This window comes from Sceloporus occidentalis, unplaced genomic scaffold (assembly GCF_023333645.1).
Source record: "Sceloporus occidentalis isolate IW3139 unplaced genomic scaffold, rSceOcc1.0.p SCAF_218, whole genome shotgun sequence".
NCBI lineage: Eukaryota > Metazoa > Chordata > Lepidosauria > Squamata > Phrynosomatidae > Sceloporus > Sceloporus occidentalis.
Window position 1 is genome coordinate 1,186,891 of NW_028317198.1, and position 26,804 is coordinate 1,213,694.

Here is a 26,804-nt window from a genome sequence, read left to right on the forward strand (position 1 = left end):
CTCGACATCAAGGCCTTACAGCAACACTGTTTAAGCTTAGAAAGTGATCGTTGATCACTTTCTAAGCTTGTTTAAGTCTCATGACGTGTCGGGCACCTCATAGGTCATTAAGTGACCGTTTTGCATGACGTGCCTGACCCGGCAATGGACGTTAAGGGGTTAAATGGTTAGAGGTCCTCACAATGACATCACTTAGCTCACTTTATTGCTTTTTTTTACAATTATTGTATTTTAGTGATTTTTTTTTATTTTTTTTTTAAATCGCTAACCATTTATTTTTTTCTGTTTCATTTTTCAGCATGGGAGGAGGGTGAGAAACATGGTTTCTCACTCTCCTCCCTGCGATCCCCCTGCACCGATCACACTGTGATCTCTACAGACCCTGCAGGGAATAACCTGTTCCCCGATGACCTTCCAGGTGACGCGACCCGGAAGGGAATGCCCAGTCGGGCATTTTAAAATGTAACAGTTTTCCGGCATTCGTGCCGGAAGCTGTTACATCAGATCGGACAGCAGATGTGTCCCTGCCACTGCAAGAAGGGCAGGACGTCCATAGGGGGTTCTTGGGATGTGTTTTTTGGATGTACCAGTACATCTATAGGGGACTCAAGGGGTTAATGAACAAACTGGATGTTAGAAACAAACGGCAGAATGAAAAAAAATTTCATTCTGTACCCCCCCCCCCCCCAGTTATGTACATCTGAGCCCAGGCTTGCCACTCTGCCTTATACACACCTGATATGCCTTATACACACCTGATATGCCTCCGTGCTATAGGCTCCTGGAGTTCCAGCCTCCTTCTTACAGACTATGGGCCCTGGTAAGGAGTGCCACGTTATCCAAATCATAAGAGACTCTAAAGACTGTGGAGCTCGGAAACAGATTTGGGGTTCCTGCATTTTGGGACTGTGGCGGAAGAGTCACCCTCCTCCTCGGTTAATGTTATCCAGTGACATGAAGCCCTTTTGTGTGTTATTAATAAAAATGTATTTTATGATTGCCTTATTTCTTAACCGTTTACACACAATCAAGACAATGTGTGTTCTTTATGTTAGTGGTGTCTGTGTCCCCCAGCAAAAGTGGAGGGCAGTAGCGGAGGTTGTCTGCGCACATCACAAAGACTCCCACTGGCTGCCAGAGAGGAGGATCCAGGTCCGCTGAAGCGGATCCTTCTCTCTGGCAGCTGGTGAACATTGTGCAGGCAGCCTCTGGCCGGTACTTCCGCTGGGCTTCTATGGGGAAGGTCATGTAACGCCGGTGCTCCATCATAGAAGCCCCAGCGGAAGTGGAGGGTAGTAGTAGTAGCGAAGGATGTCTTCCGCGTTGCACAGACATTTACCGACTGCCAAAGAGGAGGATTCAGGTCCCCTGCAGTGCTGCGGGGGATCTGAATCTTAGTGTTATAGTCCGACCTCTATTTGAGGTCGGATTATAAGACAGGTATTTTTCAGAGCATTTGCTCTGAAGAAACCCTTATCTTATATTTGATTAAAATCCATTGGCAACAATTTTCATTATCTATTAGTTTTTGGAGCCATCGTCTTGTACTTAACTTTTCTAAAATGGCAGCATGCAGGCATGACAAAAGCTGGAAGGCAATCTAGCTTGCTTTTACAATTGTGTTGTGCATTTGTGCTCCCGGGTCACTATATTTTTAAAAACGAGTTTATTTGTGTTCCTCAACTGCAGAGCACTAAAAGTCATGACCGCAAGTCTCCAAGTAAAGAAAAGAGAGAGATACTCTCCTTTGATAAAATTAGAGAACAAAGGGAACGAGAAAGACAGAGACAAAGGGAGCGAGAAATAAGAGAACTAGAAAGACAAAGGTAAGTCATACAAAACTTGTTGTGGTCCAAAATCAATTGATGCCTTTAATTGTAATTCATGACTTGAATTTTTGCCATTAATTTAAGTAGCAAATTATTATTGGTCACCCAAGTTTAAGGGAAACTTTCCAGTTTCGGTCATTCATCATGCATAAAAGCTAGTGATTAAAACGCTTCTTCAATTTATTCCACTTACTGCAAACTTAGTGTGCTTCAATTATCACTGAAAGTTTGGTTTTGCTGCTCCTTTAGATTTAAGATTGTATGTCATTTCTCTCATCTGCCGTAAGAGACCAACATGGCCTTTTTCCCCAAACATTGTGAAATTGGGTTGACTTAACTTCAGTTGTGTATGCCCTTGCATGCCAACAGTCTCCAAAACAAAAGCACAAATTGACTAAATTTAAATTTTGTGAATTAACCTCTGCCTGTTGGCATGAGAGTTGTTAAAAAGGGAAAAAAATCCCCTTGGAGGGGCACAGACCCTTTGGTAGTAATGACAACTACCTCTTTAAGAACCCATCCAGCAATGATCCATAAAGCCTTGGCTGTTCGGTTTTTGATGCATGGAACCCCCCCCCCCCCAAAAAAAAAAAAACCTCTAGGGAAAAATAACAATCCTTCATCTGATGGCACTTGTCTCTACTTCACTGATGCTTTTGGTAGTGTCACTGAAATACCAGATATGTTATGTCCTAGTGGTTGTTAAATGGGCTATTACCAACTGAGAGACCTTATTGTAATAAAAACAAGGTACTTTTTTTTTTATTACATTGTCAACAGGGAACGGGATAGGAGAGCCCGTGAGAGAGTCCTTATGATCCGCGAAAGGGAAGAACGCGAAAGACTACGCCGAGAACGAGCCAGACTTGAATTTGAAAGAGACCGACTAGATCGTGAACGAATGGAACGAGAGCGGCTGGAAAGGGAAAGAATGCGAATAGAGGATGAACGAAGATTAGAACAGGAACGCATTCAAAGGGAAAGAGAGGAACTAAGACGCCAGCAAGAACGGCTTCGTTATGAGCAAGATCGGAGGCCAGGCATAAGAAGGCCATATGATATAGATAGCAGGTTCAACTTAGCCTTATTTATTTATCTTGAGTATTCTTTATATTATGTAACAATAGACGCAGCATTCACATAGGTTAAAACATTACTAAGTTAAAGTACACTAAACGGACCACTCAGTCCTTGTTTTCAGACAAAATGTGTGTAATAGTGTATGCATAGTTACAGAGGTGTATCTACTGAAAATAGCGCCTATGGCAAGCACTGAAATTGCGCCCATGTCCAAATATCTAAAACCCATCTATTAGCCCCTGCTGCCCATATATATATAAATATTAGGCCCTGCTGCCGATAGCAGGTATAGATCAACACATTAACACACAAACCCAGCTTTGCATGTATAGATCAATTGAAATTCACTTGTGATATCAGCACTGAATGTATATATCCAATAAACAGAATCAGACATACAAATCCTGTATTTGCAGGTATACAATTATAATATATGAAACGTAGCGTTGCAGGTATAGATCAGATAAATACATGGAAACAGTGTTGCAGGTATTAATCAACTGAATAAGACATACAAACCCTAAATTTCAAAAAGACAATTCATCCACATATAAACTCATGCTCTTCCTCATTCACTCAATGCATCCACACATTAATTCACACTCTTTACTTATTTCAATATTCTTACTACCCTCTTCCCCACTATCTACCCCTCTCCCTCCCTTGTCGCTTTCTAACCCCTCTCCCTCCCCTTTCCTCACTATCTACCCCCTCTCCCCCTTTCTCACTATCTAAACCCTCCCTTATCACTTTCTGACCCTTCTCCCTCCCCCTACTCACTATCTACCCTCTCCCCCTTTGTAGTTCTCTCACGACGGGAGCGCGAGGCTTCTGTTTTCCTGCTCTGCTGCAGTGCCCGCTGCTTCACTGCTGAGCGCCGGAATATGACGTCATGTTCCTGCGCTCAGCATGAAATGACGGCACCGCAACGGAGGTGGAGGCCCCTACCTCCGCATCAAAAAATGAAGACGGTGTTTAAAAGCCTCTCACTGGCGCCCCCTTTCAAATGGCGCCTATAGCACAAGCCGTAGGTGCCATACCTTACATACGCCTCTGCACAGTTATTTTGGATATAACATGAGACTTGTCTCATTTTCCTCCTCACCCTGGATGTGTGCTGAAAGCTCAGTAGGAAGGAAATGTTCCTGCTTACTACCTGGTTTAAGCTAGTTGAAGAATTAAAATGAGACAGGTTTATTTCCATTTGTTCAAACTTCCATGATGCAAGCAGTAAAGGTGCTGTGATATCAATGGTAACTATGTTTTTTCTTAGCTTTACTGAATATTATGGGAACAGTGTAATCCCCAAAATGTGTTTAGTTTTTAATTTTGTATCGACTAAAAAGTCGATGCAAAATTAAAAACTAAACACATTTTGGGGATTACACTGTTCCCATAATCAGTAAAGCTAAGAAAAAACATAGTTACCATTGATATCACAGTTACTGGATTTTTAGCATTTAGTTGTCACTTAGCAATAGTTGTACTATTAGGTACCTGTAGTTACTTTTACAAAATCTGGAACGAATTACTTTTTTTGAAGAGGCTAAATCCCTCATTTGCTTTGTGAGTGACGAATTCTGTATTTTGTTCTACACTATTTTCTGATGTGCTATATAGAAGAGAGGATTTTCACTGGCCAGAATCCAAAAGAATGGCATTGGATGATCGTTATCGTGATTTTGGAAGGCAAGAACGCTTTCATGATTTTAACAGAGATCGTGGTCGACATACAGATCATTTACATATGGACAGGTCAGTAAGGAACTTTGCACTGGGATCCTAAAATTATCAAGGTATCTTCTATGAATAAATCAGATTTCTCCTGGTTTCAGTTGCTTTGTGATTTTCAATGAATGAAACATTTGTAAACCACCATTCAGCTTTTTTGCCACGTATGAGAGAAGCATTCGACACAAACTAGTTTAATACAAGAGAACCTGTGTTTTTAAGCAGGCTGCCAGTTAGAAGCTGAAAACTACTTGTTGTTTGTACTTAAAATGTTTTGTTGAGAGTCCCCAGGGAGTCTCATTAAACGTCTTTGTCATGCAAAAGTGGAGTCATTTAGGGTTCAAGACCTTTTTTTGTCTGCATACGTTTGTGAATTAGTATTGTGAAAGTATTTTGTTTCAGTCACACTGACTACTAATAGGTGTAAAAAATTCTAGTATTACTGGAAGAAGCATCACTGTATGTCAGGAGCTTCATGAAATGGGTTTCCAGGTGCCAAGTGTTGTCTGGAGTGGTGTAAAGCACACCGCGGCTTGACTCTGGAAAAGTGGAAATGTGTTCTGAAATAATGACTCACTCTTCACTGGAAGTCTTATGGGGGAACCTAGATTTGGTGGATATGTGTCCATAAAAGCATGGTTTGGAAGGCCTTTGAAAGACCTTCTTGGAACATGTTTATATTTTATTGAACACCTCCATCTTGCTAGAGACAACATCTCTCCCAGTGGCTCTTGTGACCGGTCGCCGGACCAGTTACAGTGCATTCTGGGCTGGGTTTTTAGTGTCGCTGAATGTCGTTTATGTAAAGAAAGTGATCTTAGATTGATTCCTAAGCCTTTTTAATGCCAATACGTTCCTGACACATCATTGGTTAGGTGTTAGATCACCTAACAAAGTCCCAGGGATTTTTGGTACCTCAAGTCCCAGCGCAATTTTGCCATTTTTGCGGTATGTTGGTTCATTGTTCCTGCGAACAATGAGCCAGAGATTGCCAATCTCCTATTCTACAGAATAGGGTCTTTAAAAGTAGTTAAAAAAAAAATTAAAAATAGTAGACTCCAGCGTTAAAAGGTTGGAGACATTGCTTTGGAATGTTAGGTTAAGATGGGGAACTACAGCAAATGTTTTAGGTATTATACTTATGCGGACACACAAAAAAACTATTCAGACAAATTTTTCTTTCCATTTTTGGTCCATTCATTTCCTGCTCTATCGGTTCAGACGATATTCGGAGGACTTTTTACGTTCAGAAACAAAATTCGTTGTCACTCATCCCCATTCACTCTCTCAGTTCTCTCCCTTATGCTCTGCTAGGAAAATTACCAGCGAAAAATATACAAAACAATATGAAAATGCTGGAGCTATTACTTATTGTAGGACCACACCTACTATATAAATATAGAGATGCCTTGTATTTTATATCGGATCTAAAAAAATTTCAGATCGCCAAAGTGTACATTTTAAACAAGATATTCTATCACAAAGGTAGTTAATCAAGATCTCATTTATTGGTGACAATGTACAAAATATCTATATATGCGGAAGACACACTTTTTGTCAGTGCTTAAAATATTTTAAATACATTTGATTTCTGTAAGCATCTAGCTTGTAAAATTATATTAAGATGTAAATGTTTTATTTCTTTTCTTTTAGGAGAGAGGACTCCAGGTCTGGTGTGGGAGTAAGAGATGGGGTAAGCATTGATCCCTTTTCTCTGATCATGGTAGGAGAGCCTGGTCCATACGTTTTTGTATTGTGTAGTGTATAGTGTATGAAAGGTTCCAAGTCAACCAGGTTTCCCCATTCAATTTTTCATTGTATCCATACTACTGTATATAAAAGTTTAGAATAGGGTAAACAGATAAGGCTTCCCCCATATCATTATAGTAGCTAAAGGACAAATTTTAGAAACTTTTTTTTTTTGTTAAATATTTTTCTTAAGTCTCCTGGCACCCAGTTCCTGCTGGTGTTGGCATCTTTACATTAACACCAGAAGTGTTAGCTGTTGGTTCAGCATCTGACAATGTCAGGGTGTAATCAGACATCGCCAGCTGACTTTACTAGTAAAATATACGCCTTCTCTGTGGAATTTTAGCACAAAGAAAACAGACCATTCTTAACCCCTTAAGGACCAGGCTGTTTTTTTTGGGGTTTTTTTATGTACCCTTTGGGACCAGTGCTGTTTTAACACACTTGCGGTGCTCGTGTTTAGCTGTAATTTTCTCATCACCAATTTCTGCAAGTTATTGGGCAATAAGTACAAGTAGTGTTTTGCTATTTCAAAACCAATTTTTTTCCAAATCTGGTCATTCTGCCCAATGCGCTATTTCGGGAATCTTTAAAGCCAGCCAATGCAATCTACCCCATCAAACCATATATATATATCTCAAAACTAGACACCTCAAGGTATTTTAAATGCTGGTATTTTAACCCTTTCCATGCACTAATTCTACTACCATCCTTTGTCAAACTTTGTGGTAGTAATTTATTTTGTGGGGGGGTTCACACAAGTTGTACTTCAGTTATAAATTCATAGCTCTTGGTATAAATTGCTATCAAACAACCCCCCTCCCCCAATATGTGTTCAGCAACATCTCCTGAGTACAGGGATGCATGGCTTTGTCGGCTTTACCACATTTGGGAATTGCGCATTTTTTTAACTTGGAGCTTTGACTTCTGGTTCTACTGCCCCATGTCCTAATTGGGCCATCTTTGAAGTCGGCTAATTCAATTAACCCCATCAAACCATCTATTTTGGAACCTAGACACCCCAAGGTATTCTTGGGGTGTCTAGGTTTCTGGTATTTTAACCCTTTCCATGCATGAGATTCTACCACCAGCCTTTGCCAAAGTTTGTGGTAGTAATTTTTTTGTATTGTGAAATATAGAGAAGACTCCCCTATGGTTATACATGTTACGTCCAGCAAAGGCATCACGAGAAGCCCTTATGGATGTATTGGCTCGAGTATAGGCCGCACCCTAAAAGTCTCCCCCCCCCGAGACATGCTGCCACTCTGTGTGTCCCACTCTGTGTGTGTCCCCCGAGATATGCTGCCACTCTGTGTCCCCCCCCCCCCCCGAGATGTGTCCCCCTCCCCTAGACTTACCAGTGCAGACTCCCGCCGGCCCCGCAAGACACCCGGGACTCCGGGAGTCTGCACTGGTAAGGAGTATTGTTAAAGCTTACCGCGCAGCCTAAACAACGTCCGCTGGCGGCACGATGTGCTTTAACAATCTCCGTTGCCGGGACTCCCCCCGTGGGAGTTCCCGGCAAGGGAGATTGTTAAAACACATCGTGCAGATGTGCCGCCAGCGAAGGTTGTTTACGCGCATCACGACTGCCGGTGAACGTCTGCGCGATGCGCTTAGACAAGCACCCGTGCCAGCACTCCCCTGTGGAAAGTGCCGGCAGGGGAGGCTGTCTGAGCGTATCGGAGAGTAGGATGCAGGTCCCCTGCACCGCTGGGGGGAATCTATATCCTAACCCTGCTGCCTGCCCAGCGCCCAAATATAGGCCGCACCCTAAAAAAAGTGCGGCCTATATTCGGGCATATATCTAATACAAAATGTGGCTTTGTACAGCCATGGCAAGACCCCAAGGACCAGTGATTCGACAGAACGGTCATGCAATTGCTGTGATGACAGCTATCACATGACCATTGCTGCCTCACTCCTTCATCTCTGTGATCTGGAGGAGAGAGCGCATTGTGTGTGATAGCTGTACAGGTTTTGCCAACTATCCTATCCTCTAACATTTTAACCCTTCCCTCGCAATCACATTTGCTGTTATGTCGGATATTGAGCCGATGTCTGAAGCGTCAGATGATGCCCAGGTTCCACCTGCTAAATTGAGGTGTATAGAACATGTCCCTGTGTCTGACCCATAATCATCCTTTATTGTTTTCGCCAATTTTTTTTGTTACATAGGACAGCAAAGGGTTAAGAGATCTTAGGAGTAGATCCTAATTGAATTGAATTCCCATGAGGCTCAGCCAGACATACTACTTCCATGATGCTGGCTGAGAGTCATGGGAAGTGCAGCAACAGTAAAGCTGCAGATGCTAGCTGTGAACAAAAATTCCTGATTCTCAGCCAGCCAGGTGTCGACCATAACGCTGGCTGAGCATCATTGGAAGAGTAGTCCACAGCAGCAGAGATTTTTTTTTAAATGAAAAAAGGCACCTTTAGCCTACCTCCCAGGACCCTTACACACACCTGCCATAAACATACACTGCCTTAACACACACAGACACGCGGCCCTTCGACACACACGCGCGCGCGCGACGTAAGCCCTTTTTTGAGGAGACTTAATTCACTCGTATTTAATTCCCTATCTGACAGATTGAAAATGTTTATTTTCTCCTTTTTCAAAGCTTCATTTCCCCTTTTTATTTCTTGTCTTTGTGTGTTGGATAAAAATCTGATTTTGTTTTGTATTTGTATTGTATCTGATTTTTGTATTGTGTGATTTGGGAAAGTTGGGATTGTCTGATTGGTTTCTTTGATCTTTTGAATCATTCTTATCCCTATTCAGTTTTTCTTTTTTTCTCTCTAATGGTTTCTTTCAAATCTTTCACTCTCCTTTCTATTTTATCAAGCAGTTCTGCATATTGACCATCTGCATTAGCTAACTGTATTTCTTCTCTGTTTGTTTGTCTCTGTCTCTGTCTTTTTTTTCTTTTCATTTATTAGATCTCATGAGTAACAGTAGCATTGTTTACAGCTCTGGACTCTTGATGTTAGTTGCACCAATCCATGACTGTTCTTATTTGACTATATTAATTCTCTACACGCTCAAGTAATGTTTAAATGCTTCTTTGAATTTGGTTGTCTTGCTTTCTTCACTATATCTGCCCAATAATTCACATAGAAGGTTTGTTTGTTTTTTTGAAGCGAGTTTGATTACCCCTGTCTGAACTTTTTTTTATTATTCAAAAATACTATTGCTCCTGGTTCTGCAGTGTTTTTCAAATACACAATCCTGCTGTGTAGTAGAAATTCTAAGCAAAACGGGAAAAAAAATTAGAATATGTTTATTTACTTTCTGTGACAGAAATTTTTTGCATGTTTCTATGGTTTCAAGTGAATGCCTGAAAAAAAAATGGTATAATTTGTGTGGATACATAAAACACAGGGGGGATATCTCGTTAGAACTTTGTTGAAATTCAGTCCCATAGCCTGCAGCTGGATGTGTGGCCTGCAATACAAAATCTACTCAATCTCTTCCTAAACCATAAAATGCTGCTGAAATAAATCATGTTTAGCGTCAAGTAGGTGGCAGGGACTGCCTTCATTAACCCCTTCGCGGCCTTTGCCGGTTCAGGACCGTCATAACAAGAAGGTCACTAAATGACCTTTGACGGTCCTGAACCGTCAAAAAATTAAATAAGCTTAGAAAGTGATCAAGGATCACTTTCTTCGCTTAAACGGCCTTGCTGCAATGCCTCGATGTCTGGCCCCTCCCCGGGGCGTCAACAGCCGCCATACATTGTATGGCGGCGGACGCCCGTTTTAAAAGCGTTTAGGAGGCGATCAACGATCGCCTCCTAAACTTAAATGGTGTCGCTGGAATGCCTCGATCAGGAGGCATCCAGCGACACCAAACACTTACCTCTGGGTAGGCTGTGACCATCAAGCAAGATGGCGGCGGCCCGGGAAATAAAACAATAAAGACGAAAAAGTTCGCTAGAGGGTCTCCAGACCCTCTAGAGAACTGGCTCCACTTGCTGGTTGAATACAGGTACTGCATTCAACCATGCAAGTCAATGGAGCCCAGCTTTCTAACCACTATGTGATTAGTAAAATATTCAAAAAAAATAAAAATAAATAAAAAATGGAAAAAAAATAAAAAAAAAAAAATTTAAAAATAATTATGCAGTGATGTCACTAGATGAACCATCCAGTACCAGCAAAATGTGTAAAAAAAAATATAAAAAAAGTATTAAAAAAATAAAATTTATTATTTTGAGCAAGTGCTAAAATTTCTCAAAAATCTCAACAAAGAGTTAAAATAAAAGCACTTCAAATACCCAAGGGGTGTCTAATATATAAAAAAAATGGCTGATGGGGTAAATTGGAGTGGCCTAGCTCAAAGATAGGGCATAGGTACAGACTGACCAAAATGGAGAAAAAAAGCGCACTTCCCAAATGTGGCACTTTAAATCTGAAACAACCCAACAAACCCATGCATGTCGGGTATCACTGCACTCAGGAGATGTTCCTGAACACACATTGGCGTGTTGTTTGACAGTGGCATATACCAGGACCTGTATATCTATAACTAAAGTACAATTTGTGTGAAAAAAAAATTACTATTACAAAGTTTGACTTTGTGTAGTTCTATAATTGGTGCATGGAATGGGTTAAAATAACAGCATTTGGAATACCCTGGGGTGTCTAGTTTTCAAAAATATATGGTTTGAATGGGTTAAATTGAGTTAACCGGCTTCAAAGATGTTCCAAAGAGGAGATGGAGGCAGACTGACCAGATTTGTTAAAAAAGATTTGGAAATCATAAAACGCTGCTTGTACTTATTGCCCTATAACTTACAAAAAACAGCAAAAAAACATAAAAACATTGGGTATTTCTAAACTCAGGACAAGTAGTAGAATCTATTTAGCTCGTTTTTTTACTTGCTTTTTTAGGTGAGTAAAAGATTTTTCAAATAAAAGTCATAAAATGTGGTTTTTTTTTCAATTTTTCACCATGTTTTTTTAATTTTTTTTATAGTAAATAAGATGATACGATCAAAATGGTATCTGAAGAAAGCCCATCTTGTCCTGAAAAAAACAATATATAACTTACGTGGGTACACTAAATGGGTGAGGAGAAAATTACAGCTGAACACAAGCACCACAAAAGTGTCAAAACAGCCTCGGTCCCACAGGGTACAAAACGAAAAATTAGCCCGGTCCTTAAGGGGTTAAAAAATATTGTACCAAATAATTTAAAACAGGATTTAATCCGAACGTAAACTCTGGAAACAAAATTTCCACATTTAAGCCTGGTAATTGATGTGAAGCCCTTGGCAGTTATTTCAGTATTAGTGTCACAGCATATCTTAAATACACAAAAGGTCCTACAAAAAAAAAACCCCTAGAATAAAGCTTTACCTATCTATTGTTCTACCATGTTTTTCTTTCACTTTCAAAGAATTATTCTGATCGTCATGGGAGAGATCCACGTGATGGATGGGGAGGATATGACAGACATGTAAACGAAGCAAGAGGTATCCCACCACCAGGAAGGTTAGATTTCCCTTTTTATGTTTTATGTATACCGTATTTGCTTGATTATAAGACGACCCCCCAATATTTTAATATTTAGAGAAAAAAGAGCCTAATTATGTCTAGAAAAACATTTTATTAGTAAATATTCACGTTTTGTAATATTTCATAAAAACTATGATTATGAACAATGCATTTTTTGTTTTTATTTCATTTTTATTTGCCAACCTGCCCCCCCAGTTTTTTTTTTTTTGGTTAATCGGGGGGATGAAGATTTTTCATTTATTTAAAATAATTTAATAAACAAAGCAGCAGAATAAAAAAACTGAGAAAAATGCATTTCTTGTTTTTATTTCCCCCCCCCCGTTATGCACATTTGAGCCCAGACTTGCCACACTGCCTCCCAGATATGCCGTATACCCCTAGATATGCCTTATCAGTGATATGCCCCTCTGCCCCCATATGCCAGTGCCTCCTGATATGCCTTATACCCCAGATATGCCTTATATGCCACTGTGCCCCCCCTGAAATGCCTTATAACCCCCAATATGTCACTCTGCCCCCCAGATATGCCTTATAGCCTCAGATATGCCCCTCTGCCCCCCCTCATATGCCTTATACCCCCAAATATGTCCCCCCATGCTCCAGAATCCTTGGTGTCTAATGTCCAGTGAACATCTGCACGATGCGAGTAGACAACCTCTGCTGGTTGCCGGCACCAATGGAGGCAGAGTGTTCTATGAAATGCCTTTTAACCCCCTTAATGCCACTCTGCCTCCAGAAATGCCCTTTAACCCTCTATACGCCACTCTGCCTCCAGAAATGCCTTATACCTCCCTATATGCCACTCTGCCCCATTAAATGCCAGAGTGGCAATTCTGGAGGCAGAGTGGCACATAGGGGGTCAAAAGGCATATCATGGGGCACAGTGGCATATAGGGTGTATAGAGCAGATGTGCATAACAGGGGCAGGTTAAAAAAAGGACATAAAAACAAAATATTTTTCTCAATCATAGCTTTTATTAAAAAAAAAAAAAAATGTTCACATAGTTAACATGAATTAACATTTAATGGTAAAACTTTTTTCCTATAGGGTCGTCTTATATTCAGGCTTTTTCTTTTTCCCGGCGTATAGTGGCAGTATCGGCGGGCTTGCTGTCTTCCCCGGGACAAACACTGTAAAAGATAGAAGGGGTTAAGCTCCAACCCCCCCCCTTACCCTATAACCGCACGTACCGGCAACCGCAAGTCAGTTCTTTTTTGTCCTGCAGGGACGAGCACTAGGGTATTCTTCTCCGCATCCGGATCAGTCGGCACACGTGTTGTTGCCGACGAGAGGGGGTTCCTGCAGTCCGTTCACTCAGAATGAATCTGTAGCGGTGATTTATAGCAAGCAGGGGAGGAGCATGCGCAGTACAGTGGAACGCACGCCCGCGTGGCTATGCATTCCACTGATGATCCGGCCGTGCTACACAAAATTTGTGCAAACCTGTCTGACCACAAGAGTGTGTGTCAGGACAGGTTTCAGTGTTGATCTTTATCTTGATACACCCAAAAATATGTTAACCCCTTCATCTCCTGAGAAGGATAAGATGCCTTCTGCGCCCCCCCCCCCCCCCCCCCCCCCCCCAAGGCTTCATGCAAGTCTAAACATTTGGCTTGCCTTGAATGTAACACTCCTCTCCCAGACGGCTACAGGAGGAAGACGTTTAGCAGATATCCTGGCAAAGCAGAAACAGAAGGATATGCAGTCCTTTCTATCCTGGTTCCAGGACAATTTATCTCATACCTTTCAGGCATTTAAAGAGGCTGCCAAACCAACAGCGCACGACAAACCAAGTAAAAAACGCAGGAGAGAGCGAAGTTCATCCACATCAGAGTTGTCGTCTGGGGAATGTTCTCGTTCGTCTATGGATGTGGATTCTCAAGATTCAGAGTTCGAATCTGGGTTTCCTTCTCAAAAACTGGGGAAATTCGTTAAAGAAGTAAACCGGATATTACTTAACCCAGAAGCTAAGAAGAGTTTTCCCATTTTGCCTCACCTAATGGAATTTGCACAGCCTGAGTGGAAACATCCAAGTAAACGAGCATTTGTTTCAAAACACTTCAAACAAATTGTCAAGCTACAAGATGACATCATGTGGGAAGAGCTTCCTAAAGTTGATGTCCAAATTGCTCAGTTATCTAAGAAAACTACGTTGCCGATTGGAGAGGTTTCCGGCCTAAAAGATACCATGGACAAAAGAGCAGAGACAGCTAATAGAAGAATCTTCCAAGCATCAGGTCTTCAAAGCAAAGCAGCATCAGCTGGAGTAGCAGTAGCAAGAGCTATGGCTCCAGAAATTGGAAGATCAGGTTCTGGAGGATGCAGATACGGATCTTTCTCAACTTTTGAGAAATTTGAAACTTTCTAATGAATTCCTGATTGACACGGTGGAAGAATTGGTCAAGTTATCCGCCCGTAATATGGGGCTTTCTACGGTTGCCAGGAGAGTAATTTGGTTTAGATTCTGGAACGCTGATTCTGCATCAAAGTCTTCACTATGTGATCTACCATTTGAGAGAACAAAGCTTTTTTGTTCTCCACTGGAAGAGCTTTTGAAACAAATGTCGGACACTAAGAAAGCGCTTCCTCAAGATGTCAAGCCTAAATGGAATCACAGTTATCCCTACAATAGGCAGATATAGAATCGTCTCGCCCTTTCTTGTCTGGAATACCAGGCCATCAGAGATCTTCCTTTCGGAAAAACAAAATAAAGATTCCCGATTTCACCCTAAAGCTACTAGACAAGAAAGGGCGAGACGATTCTGACAAAGTGGGAGGTCGCCTTCAGATGTTTCAGGAAAGATGGTTCCAGCAAACCATGGATCCGTCAGATTATATCGGAAGGCTACACCATAAGATTTTGCATGCCCCCACACAATTATTTCCTAGTCTCCTCTTACCCATCGTTGGAAAAGAATGCAGCGTTAATCATGGCAGCATCAAAACTCCTCAAGCAGGGAGTTATAGAAAACGTTCCAAAGATGCATCTATTTCAGAGTTTACTCTCGCTTGTTCCTGGTCCCAAAGCCAGGTGGCACTTTCCGTCCCTTACTGGATTTGAAGTCTGTCAATCAATATATTCCATATCAACACTTCCGTATGGAAACCATCTCTTAGGTTACTCAAATGATTGGCTTCTCTAGACCTCCAAGACGCTTATCTGCACGTGCCAATAGCAGTAAAGGCAAGAAGATTTCTAAGATTTGCAGTAAATACAAGCAAAGGCTTACATCACTTTCACTTCAAGGCGCTACCCTTCAGCCTATCAACTGCTCCAAGAGTCTTCACCAAGATTCACTTTTTTTGGATTTTGTTGATATTCTCAATACTAATAATACCATTGGGATGAAGTTCACACATGAACTTCAGACAAGAAAGATCAATTTCCTTGACATGACTATTTATATAGATGACGGTCTGAAAATACAGACTGACATCTATAGAAAACCCACTTCTACCAATAATCTGCTTCATTGGACCAGTTGTCATCCAGAACCACTACAAACCTGGCTAAGGGATACCCCATCAACTGTTTAAAGAAAGCGCTTAGAAGGGCAAGGAATACCAGCAGAGATTGGGCACTCCATGAAGATACGGTGCATTGGAACTTATGACTGCTACTCTACTGAGGTGTCTAATTTTTAAGAGGCAGTGGAGATTACTGACCATGGGTCCAGACCTAAAAGATGTAATCGGAAATAGACCAATGATGAAATACAGACGTGGCCCTAATCTTAAACACATGCATTGTAATTCTTATTACTCACATTACACCCGGTTCACCAATGCAAATTGCTGGGCAGCACAGTGGCTCATACCGTTGCCCTGCAGATCTAGTAATAGATAGTAATAATCTAGTAAGATTATTGTGGTTCTGAGCGGAAAGGAACATCAATGATTGGTGAGAATAACTGTCAATTTCTTTGACTGCTCACCTTTGGGAATTGGAGAGAACCACTGCCTATCATGTATATGTAATTCTATTGGACTATGTGGGTGATGTCATGCTTAGTTACCGTTAAGGCAATTGGCTGGGTTTGGCAATACATCTAATATATTGGTAACCATTGGATATGATTGTTCCCTCCCCTAATCCGTGATGTCATTAACAAAGGCCAGACATTTTGGAAGCCATTAGTCCAGACCTCTGATGAAGCTCTGAGGAGCGAAACATGTCAGGGGGGCTATTCGTCTGAGTTTTTAATAAGCCTGTGTAATACTGCAGTCGTAACAGAAATAATTGAATTATGACCAGTGGGTCATAATTCAATTATTTCTGTTACGACTGCAGCCATCAACAGTATATATGATCTGATATTATTAGTGTTATACACTAGTTTCACTGGTGTTTTGAAAAATCTTTTTTTGGTTATTCCTTTTAACAAACATATTAATAAAAGTTATGTTTTAGGGTAAGGGTATTTTTGATCCCGGGAACGGGATTGGTTTGTTTTCACCAAGATTCTCTCTCCTTTGGCGGCAGAACTGAGATTTGGTTCCCTATCTGGACGACTGGCTGATAGAAGCTTCATCCGCTGCACAACTTTAACAGATCTTCAAGAGACAATCTTTCTTCTCAAAGACCACGGCTGGCAATGAGCATTTTGGGACTCATGACTTCCACCATTCCTGTGGTAGCCTGGGCACAAGCAAGAATGAGGCCTCTTCAATGGCATGTTCTGTCCCACTGGTCCAGGAAAGACGAGGACCTAGACAAGAACATTCTGATATCTCAGGAAGTACTTCAACAACTAGAGTGGTGGCAGGTCAAAAGAAATTTGCTCGGGCTGGAATGACATCCCGCTTCTCAATGGCTGCCACGGATGCATCCAAAACCGGTTGGGGAGCTCATTTCCAGTTTCACACAGCATTCCCCTTATTACTCTGGTTGCCCGTCTTTGAACCCTCTCCAGCTCCACTATATCCATGTGTGGTCTGACTAGTGACTTGTACTAAAAAGAATAGGACCCAAAACTAGTAGCTATCACCTCAGCATGACGGATTGGGGAACTCCAGGCTCTCTCAGCCTCAAAACATTTTCTCATCTTTCATCAAGTGGTTCTGTATCCCAGGCCGTCATTCCTGCCTCAAGTGTTATCTCAAGCTGTCCTGCCAACGTTTTATCCAAACCCTACGACACCAGAAGAAAGTGACTGGCACTCTCTGGATGTTAAGAGAGCTCTTACCATATATCTGAAGTGTACCTCTTCCTTTCGTTCATCTGACCAACATCTTCAGTTCCATGGAAGATCTTCAGGTCAAGCTGTGTCTAAATCTACCCTGGCCAGTATGGTTATACTCCTGCCCCCGTTCACAACCCCCAAACCCATTAAGCCATAGGCATAAAAATTATACAAAAAAATTTACACCTTTATAGTATCCTCCTTGGTGTTGGGAAAGTATGGAAAATCTGAAGTGATAAACTTGGAGGGGATTTTCTATCACTTTACCTAATTTTGTGAGGATTCAGAGGGAAAATTTAAAAAATTAGGTTTTTTTTTCTAATTGTTTCTAGTTCTGACTAAATTTCTCATTCTAACTTTTCAGCTAATCATCCAACTATGTTATAAAAAGAAAACTCTATCTCTCCTTGAAAAAACAGTAATAGTTTACATGGGTACACTATTCACAGGAAAAGATAATAATTGCTGAACCGACAGCGCAAAAATGGCAAAATTTCTCCGGGCTTTGAGGTACCAAAAACCTCAAATTGAAGGGGTTAAAATACACAATCTGTTTATGCTAAGAAAGATCATGTCCTGAGCTTATGGCTAAAGGCACTTTTCACTACAAAAAAAACTATTGTGACTAAACTATGTAGAAAGTAAGAATTAAATATTTGTAACCATTTTTTTTTTTTTTTTTTTAACAGTTTTCTGCAAAGTGATATTTCTAACATGTCTTCACCATTGGGACTTCAAGGAGGAAACTCTGGAGGACAAAATAGACCCAATGACCCCAGATTTGGGCATCGCTACTAAATATTTTACTTTCAGTTTTTAGTGGATAACATGTTTGGCAGGGCTGTATTTTTTAGTTTATTTTTTGTTTACTGTGGCTTGATTTATCTGCCTTGTAATAAACCTTTGAAAGCCATTAAACCTCTGTTTTTGTTAATAAAACATTCCATTAATAAAAGACTGACTGTACAGTTTCTCTATGAAAATGACTATTTTTATTTTATTACAATTCATATTTTCAGCTAGAAGTCGTTTTGCTTATGTAAATAGATCTATTAAAAATTTGATTACTAATTTCCTGTAATAGTGAGAAATGTTCCTCTAAAGGTATGATCATCGTTTGATATAGCTGTAACGTACAACAACGGGCCAGGCACGTCACATAAAAACGGTCAGGTAACAACCAATGACATGCCTGGCATGTCATTTCATTAAACAAGCTTAGAAAGTGGTCTATGATCACTTCACTTAAACGGTGTTGCTCGATGTTGAGGTATTCAGCAACACCGAAATCTGCATCAGGGGCCATGTGTGGCTCCTCCCCGTGGGTGTCAACATCTGTCATACACTGTATGACGAAGGAGACCCGCTTTAACCCCTTCGCGACCTTTGCCGGTTCAGGACCGTCATGACAAGAAGGTCACTAAATGACCTTTGACGGTCCTGAACCATCAAAAAATTAAATAAGCTTAGAAAGTGATCAACGATCACTTTCTTAGCTTAAACGGCGTTACTGTAATGCCTCGATAATCACTATGTGATTAGTAAAATATTCAAAAAAAAATAAAAAAAAAAAATGTGCTAACATTTAAAAATAATTATGCAGTGATGTCACTTGATGAACCATCCAGTACCAGCAAAATGTGTTCTCAAAAATCTCAACAAAGAGTTAAAATAAAAGCACTTCAAATACCCAAGGGGTGTCTAATATATAAAAAAAATGGCTGATGGGGTAAATTGGAGTGGCCGAGCTCAAAGATACAGACTGACCAAAATGGAGAAAAAAAGCACACTTCCCAAATGTGGCATTTTAAATCTCAAACAACCCGACAAACCCATGCATGTCGGGTATCACTGCACTCGGGAGATGTTCCTGAACACACATTGGGGTATTGTTTGACCAGAATCTATAACTAAAGTACAATTTGTGTGAAAAAAATAAATAAAAAAAATTACTATTGCAAAGTTTGACAGTGTATATAATTGGTGCATGGAAAGGGTTAAAATAACAGCATTTGGAATACCCTGGGGTGTCTAGTTTTCAAAAATATATGGTTTGAATGGGTTAAATTGAGTTAACCGGCTTCAAAGATATTCCAAAGAGGAGATGGAGGCAGACTGACCAGATTTGTTAAAGATTTGGAAATCATAAAACGCTGCTTGTACTTATTGCCCTATAACTTACAAAAAACAGCAAAAAAAACACAAAAACATTGGGTATTTCTAAACTCAGGACAAGTAGTAGAATCTATTTAGCTAGTTTTTTTACTTGCTTTTTTAGGTAAGTAAAAGATTTTTCAAATAAAAGTCATAAAATGTTTTTTTTTCAATTTTTCACCATATTTTTTTATAGTAAATAAGATGATCCGATCAAAATAATGGTATCTGAAGAAAGCCCATCTTGTCCTGAAAAAAACAATATATAACTTATGTGGGAACACTAAATGGGTGAGGAGAAAATTACAGCTGAACACAAGCACCACAAGAGTGTCAAAATAGCCTCGGTCCCACAGGGTACAAAACGAAAAATGAGCCCGGTCCTTAAGGGGTTAAGAGTTAAGCTAAAGTTCAAAAGTGTCACTGAAATGCCTCGATAGCAAGGCATTCAGCGACACCGAACTCCCACCCCAGGTTGACTACAAGTACTGTGTTTAACCATGTAAGTAAATGGAGCCCAGCAATGTGAAAAGTAAAATAATGTATTTGATTATAAAACAACCCCCCTGAATATAAGACTACACTATAAGAAAAAGGTTTTACCGGTAAATATTAATTCAGATGTAAACAATTTTTTTCATATTGTATAAAAACTATGATTGAGAAAAATGCATTTTGTTTTTATTTCCTTTTATTTGCCAACCTGCTACCAGTTATCTGCCCCTCCCCGCCTCCCTGATATTCCACTCTACTGCCAGATTTGTCTTATACCCCCCTGGTATTCGTTTTAACCCCCTATATGCCACTCTGCCTCCAGAAAGCCCTTATACACCAGTGCATCCTTAGACTTCTGTGCTTCAGATTCCTTGATGTCTAGTGGGGCAGCTGGTGGAGGTCTGCACAATGCGCACAGACAACCTCCGCTGCTGCTGCCGCCACTTCTGCCGGAGCTTCTATGAATGAGCACCGGAAGGTCATGTGACGCTAGCGCTCTATCATAGAAGTGCCGGCAGCAGCATAGGTTGTCTGCGCGCATCGCACAGACACCCACCAGCTGCCAGAGAATATCTTGAATATAAGACTATTTTTCAGAAGAAAATAACAGGTTCATAGGGACCTGGACCGCGTCGCCGACGTGTTCCCCGGCTCCCCGAGTGGACGCGGGGAGTGAAGAACACGCTGCCCGAGCCGGGTAGCAGGGACCAGGAGCCTGCCGCGAGCTGATGCGGTCTACCCCTCGGACGGAGCGTACTGTACGCCGGACGGTACGTGACTGACACAGGTAGCTTTAACAGGTGACTCCGTATACCAAACTGAACCAGTAGTCATAGCATTGGTAAAAAAGGCAATGGGAGGCAAATTGGGAAGGCCCATATAATATTATAGATACAAAGTTCCTTATGGCAAAGACATCTGACATTCAAGAAGAGACAATCCTATAGACAATGTCTATAGAGATCCTAGATCTCTATATTGGTGTTAACATTGTACTGAGTCGGTGTTACCTCTTGAGTCTTTAATGACATGGACTAAGGGTGATGAGTTCCTGGGAAGTTTTTCCAATGAAAATGAAAAGTATGATACACATAGGTAGAGTAGAATGGTCTGAGAGGAGATTTACATATCATCTAGATCGGCCTACTCTCAATGACAATGGGAATTATCAGTGTTGTTTAAGATTGAAAATTCTGAAAGGAATGTCATCTCACCAACAACATCTGTGTGTGAAAACAAAATCTTTAAAGAATCAAGTCCATTTCAGGTAAACTATCTACATTCCAAACCTCTCCGTCTAGATTGTAAATTTATAACAATCATTTGGAATTGTAATATATCAGAGTGGAAAATTTCATCTAGATTTCCACAATGCAAAAAATATTTTTTAAATATGGAAAGAGGTGTTGATGAATGGTTTGGTAGAAATAATACAAATTTGAATAGGTAAAAGAGATATGCAATACAAGGAATTTTAACAGGTGTAAACACAGTAGAAAGTGTACTTAATACTATGGATATTAAGACACTAAAGTCCGATTTGGAAACTGCAGGGTTAATATGAAGTAAAGAAACACATATTCAACAATTAATGCACGGATACGGGATATGTCTGAAAAAATTTAAATACTTCCTAAATGGACTTATTTTTTCAGACATATCCCGTTAAAAATTCCATGTCCTTGGATTAATTTACTACAAGCTAGTATAAATAAATTTATTAATAACGGGGAAAAAAAATGATAATTAGTATTAAACATTTGGTAAAAAAAATAAACAGAGGAGGCCTGAATTATCCCAGAGTTAAAAGTATATACGAGGCAAGTACATTACTGCATTTATATAATTCACAATCTTAAATGAATACTAATCAAGTTTGGTTTAAAATAGAAAGATTTATGACAAATATCACAGAAAAAATAGAAATAAAAAATAAAGAAATACAAAATAGTATAATAAGAGATATTTCACAATAATGGAAAAAGATTAAAAAAAAACAACTTGATTTAACTAATAAAGTTGTAGATAATGTAGAACTGGATGTTATAGAATAAATTATTCCGGATTTAAATCTAAGGTCGTTGATATAAAAGACATTATCCTTGCAGATTAAATGAAATCATTTGAACAGTTGTCCCATGATTACCTAGCTCAGAAATATTTAATTATTTAAGAATAAAATCTTTAACACAGGCACACTCCAAAATAAACGTCAAAACCTATTTAACAAGAAAGATATAAAAAAGGCAATGTCTAAATCATATGAGGTAATCAACAAAATGGACGAGATTCCTCCAACCCTAATTATATCCAAATGGGCTAGAGAATTAAAGATACAAATAACAGAGAAAGAATGGTACAAATCATTAAATACGACATACAATTTAATACACTCTATTACAATTAGAAAAAATTTCTAATTTTCAAATCAATGGTACTTAACACCGACAAAAGTAAAATCTATGTATTTTCGTCAGATAGATGTTGGCGATGTAACCAGGAAAAGGGAGACTTTCAACATATATGGTGGACTTGCCCTTTGGGGTTCGCTTTTGATTTTCTAGAAAAAATAGAAAATATTAAGATTAATAAAACACCAGATTTAGTTGTTCTTCATATATTTCCATCTAAGTTTCCCTTAAAGGAAAATACATTAATTATTCATGTGTTCGCAGCTTCAAAAATGATAATAGCACGAAATTGGAAAGAAAGTAGACCCTTTTCACAATTACAATTGAAAAATCAGATCTTATATCAATTGCAAATGGAACCAGTACACAACAAAAAAAGAAAAACTGGATCAGAAAACGTTTGATTTAAATATTAAATAACACATACTTCCCGGCTTTTCTTCCTCTTTTTTTTTTTTTTTTTTCCTCTGGGACATAAATTTAAAGTCATAATTTAGTTAACTATAATGAATTCATTCTTGTATGGGAATATTTATGTCCCTTATGTGTATATTTCTAAGTTTGTTAAATGTTTTTATGTTTTTGTTATGTCTGGAAAAATTAATAAAAACAAATTGAAAGTAAAAAATAAAAAATACCAATGGCAGGTAAAGAGGAAGCATTATTCCCTATGAGAGTATTGGGATTACCTGTCAGTAGTACACAATTATTTTATAAATTAGAGTATCCTGATTTTGTTTTCTCCACAGATATGTCAGAACTGTGGAGTATGTGTACAGGTAATGTCTAATGGGGAATTGATTAAAGCAATGTTTCCTAAATGTACGCATACAGAAATATTATCGAAAGGTCTGTTTGATGGCAATCCAATCTATATAAATGGAACTCAGATTAATGTTTCTCAAATTAATTCTCAAAAATTTAATGTTTTGCCACTATAGTTTAATTTATCACAAGTAAGTGAATTTCCATGGCAAAAGTGGGCAAATGAGATTAGGAAAGATGTAGGATTTTTAAATGTCTTACAAAAACAATTAAAAGAAGCACAGGTTGTATTTCAGCATGAGCAAGGTAAACTCAAAAACATGGTCAATGGTTTCAGGTACATCTTGGTGGAAAAAGTTTGCTAAATCAACAGAAATTATGGCAAAATCATCTGTTGGCTCCGCTGTCACCAATGTTTTGTTACACCCATTTATTATTGTCTTTTTTGTATAATTTATATGTATTATTTTTCAAATATGTTTATTATTTAGAATAAGAAAAGATAAAGCAGGGAGAGATCATATTAAGGGGAACTTTAAGACGTAGGATGCATCAGTCTTCCACAGATCCTTTTTTATAATATTCTTATCGTGTAGCATCTTGCACTTACTGAATGTGATACGAATGTGATACGAATGTTGTATGAATGGACAGCAAACATATTTATGGTACATAACCATAAACAGGGGGAAGTGTAAGAAATCATTTTTATACTTTTATTTTGTTCTGCATATTTTAGGTCTGAATACATCTTGAGTGTTAGGAACATATGTTATCAATTATGTGACGTAGCTGTGGAATCCCGGTGCATCCTATGACTGCTCCGATAGGATTCCTTAACGTATACCCTAACCAAATGTAAAGGTACCCCTTTACATTTGGTTAGGGTATACGTTAAGGAATCCTATCGGAGCAGTAAATATGCAAGGTCTCTTTCTACACTCATCTCACCAAGAATACTGAGCCTCCAGTATCTGTTACCACCATTTCCAGCAACCAGGACTGTTGTTATAGAATAAAGCTGATTAAGAAGACTTTATAGCTGTGGTCTTGATTGTTGTTTGGTCATTGGAGAAGTTTAGATATTCAAGACAAAGAACATTCTAACAAATACCGCTCCTCTCCTTCTCACCATCTACCCCCTCTCCTCTCCTTCTCTATCATCCACCCCTCTCCTCTCCACCATCTACCCCCTCTCCTTCTCACCATCTACCCCCACTCCTCTTCTTTCTAAACTCATCTACTCCCGCTCCTCTCCTCAATCTACTCCCGCTCCTCTCCTTCTCACCATCTACCCCCCTCTCCTCTCCTCATCACCATCTACCCCCCCTCTCCTCATCACCATCTACACCCCCTCTCCTCATCACCATCTACCCCCCCTCTCCTCATCACCATCTACCCCCTCTCCTCTCCACCATGCAAGTCAATAGAGCCCAGTGGGGTGTCTATTTTTAAAAAATTTGATGGGGTAAATTAAATTGGCCGAGTTCAACAATGTCCCAATTAACGGGGGGGGGGGGGGGGAAGGATGGCCACACATCTAATTTCCAATTAGAAAAATGTACACGTCTCAAATGTGTCCTTTTAGTTCCCCCAAAAAATGACAAGCCCATGCATGTGGGGTTGCTGAACACATATTGGGGTGACATATACCAGAACCTGCCCAATTAGAAAAATGCACATGTCTCAAATGTGTCCTTTTAGTTCCCCCAAAAAATGACAAGCCACATTCATGCCTGTGTGGAAAAAAAATGACTACCAAAAAGTTTGACAAAGACTGGTGGTAGAATTAGTCCATGGAAACAGCATGTGAAATACCCTGGGGTATTCAAAAATATATGATTTGATGGGGTAAATTGCATTGGCCGGCTTCAAAGATACCGAAATGGCACATGGGGGGAAGAATTACCAGAAAAAATGGCTTTGAAATAGCAAAACGCTGTACTTATTGCCCCATAACGTGCAGGAAAAAGCATAAAAACATTGGGTATTTCTAAACTCAGCAGTACTATTTACTTTATAGATGAGTAAAAGTTAGAAAAAGTCCATTTCTTTCTAAATTTTTCACCATATTTTACACTTTTTTTTTAAAATATGATGCAATCAAAACAATGTCATCTAAAGAAAGCACTCCTTGTCCTGAAAAAAAACCAATATATAGTTGTGTGGGTTCAGTAAACGGGAAAGAAGAAAATTACAGCTAAACACGAGCTGCGCAGAAATGTTAAAACGGCCATTGTCACGAAGGGTACAAAAAATAAAATCAGCCTTTGTCACGAAGGAGTTCAGCTGTTATATTGACATCATATGGGATGGCCCGACTCCAAACACCAGCAGAATAAAAGCAAAATGTGGTTTAACCCCTTCAATCCCCTCCTCCGATGAGGCACAGATGCTGCGATCACAGTGTGATCGGTGCAGGGGGATCGCGGGGAGGGGAGTGAGAAACCATATCGTTCACCCCCTCCCATCCTGAAACGGAGAAGCAGAAAAAAAGAACCGTTAATTCATTTAACCCCTTAAGGACAATAGGGGTTCTTACTCATAGTATTTTGTGGGACAATGGCTCTTTTAACATTTTTCAGTGTTGCTGTTTAGCTGTGATTTTCTTCTCTATGCTCCCACACATAGTATATATTGCAGCGACCACAGTGATGCAGCTATTTAACGGCAGCCCGTACGGGTATTGACGTTATCACATTGCATGGCAACCCCGTACATGTACGGGCTTTGTCGTTAAGGGGTTAAAATATAATAATAAAATAATCATTAAAATAATAATATAAATAATAATAATAAAAAATAATAATGTGAGCTGTGATGTCACAGGACATCTAGGACCTCTAACCATTTTTGTGTAAAAAAAATATAAAATAAATATAAAAAAAGACAATAAAAAAAATTATTAAAAAAACCTTACATCCCATTGCCCTAGTATAACATCAAGCCAGTATAACCCTCCTGCCCATGTTCACAACCCCCAAACCCGTTAACCAATGGGCATAAAAATTATACAAAAAATGTACACCTTATAGTATGCTCCCTGGTGTTGGGGAAGTATGGAAAATCTATATAAATTAGGTATTTCTGAAATCAGGACACCTGAATTGATAAACTTGGAGGGGATTTTCCATCACTTTACCTAGTTTTTACTAAATTTCTCTCATTCTAAGTTTTCAGCTAATCATCCAACTATGGTATCAAAAGAAAGCTTTTGTGGAGAAACACTATGTGGAGGTAGCATGCAGACTATGTCAGACACCATAGGAGCATCATAACATAATTATATTAAAAATATAAATTCCAGTCATTATGGGTGTAAAAGGAGTTAAAGTGACCTGACATAACTAAACAACATTTGGCCAGTTGAATTTACATCCTCACAGAAAGGCAGGAGGAGAATTATTTAAGTGCAAATGTAATTCATGTATTACATTGTCTGTATGGTCTGATTGTAAATAATGTGTGATAGTGTTAGTATTGTCTTTTGATGTTGTATCCCTAGGATTGTAAATTGTATGTATTGTCTTTTGATTAGTTTATCCATAGAATTGTAAATTGTATGTTGTGTATTGTGTATGTATTGTCTTTTGATATTGTTAACCAATAGGAATGTTAATGGAATGTACCTTTGATCCCACCCTATAAGAACTCCCTGTATGTCCTTAGTTTTGTTACAATCTTTCCATCCTTGCTGCAGTTAGTTACAATCTTTCCATCATTGTTGCAGTCACAACTTAATTACCAATGTAACCCTGTGTGTGTTAGCCTTCACAGCATTAAACCCTCCATTTTCCTATCAAAGAAGTATTTTCTTGTAATCACACACACACAGGGTTACATTGGTAATGAAGTTGTGACTGCAACAATGATGGAAAGCTAT

At 39.4% G+C, this 26,804-nt stretch overlaps 1 protein-coding gene across 1 annotated transcript in view; it reads left to right on the forward strand.

The window, feature by feature from the left end:
- Positions 1–26,804, forward strand: part of LOC149277333 (uncharacterized) — a 191,164-nt gene that overhangs the window by 36,220 nt on the left and 128,140 nt on the right. Inside the window, exons 7-10 of the mRNA XM_089503047.1 lie at positions 1,690–1,826; positions 2,625–2,900; positions 4,533–4,664; positions 6,294–6,333. Of these exons, the coding sequence (XP_089359173.1) occupies positions 1,690–1,826; positions 2,625–2,900; positions 4,533–4,664; positions 6,294–6,333 (585 nt within the window). The remainder of the gene's footprint in view (positions 1–1,689; positions 1,827–2,624; positions 2,901–4,532; positions 4,665–6,293; positions 6,334–26,804) is intronic.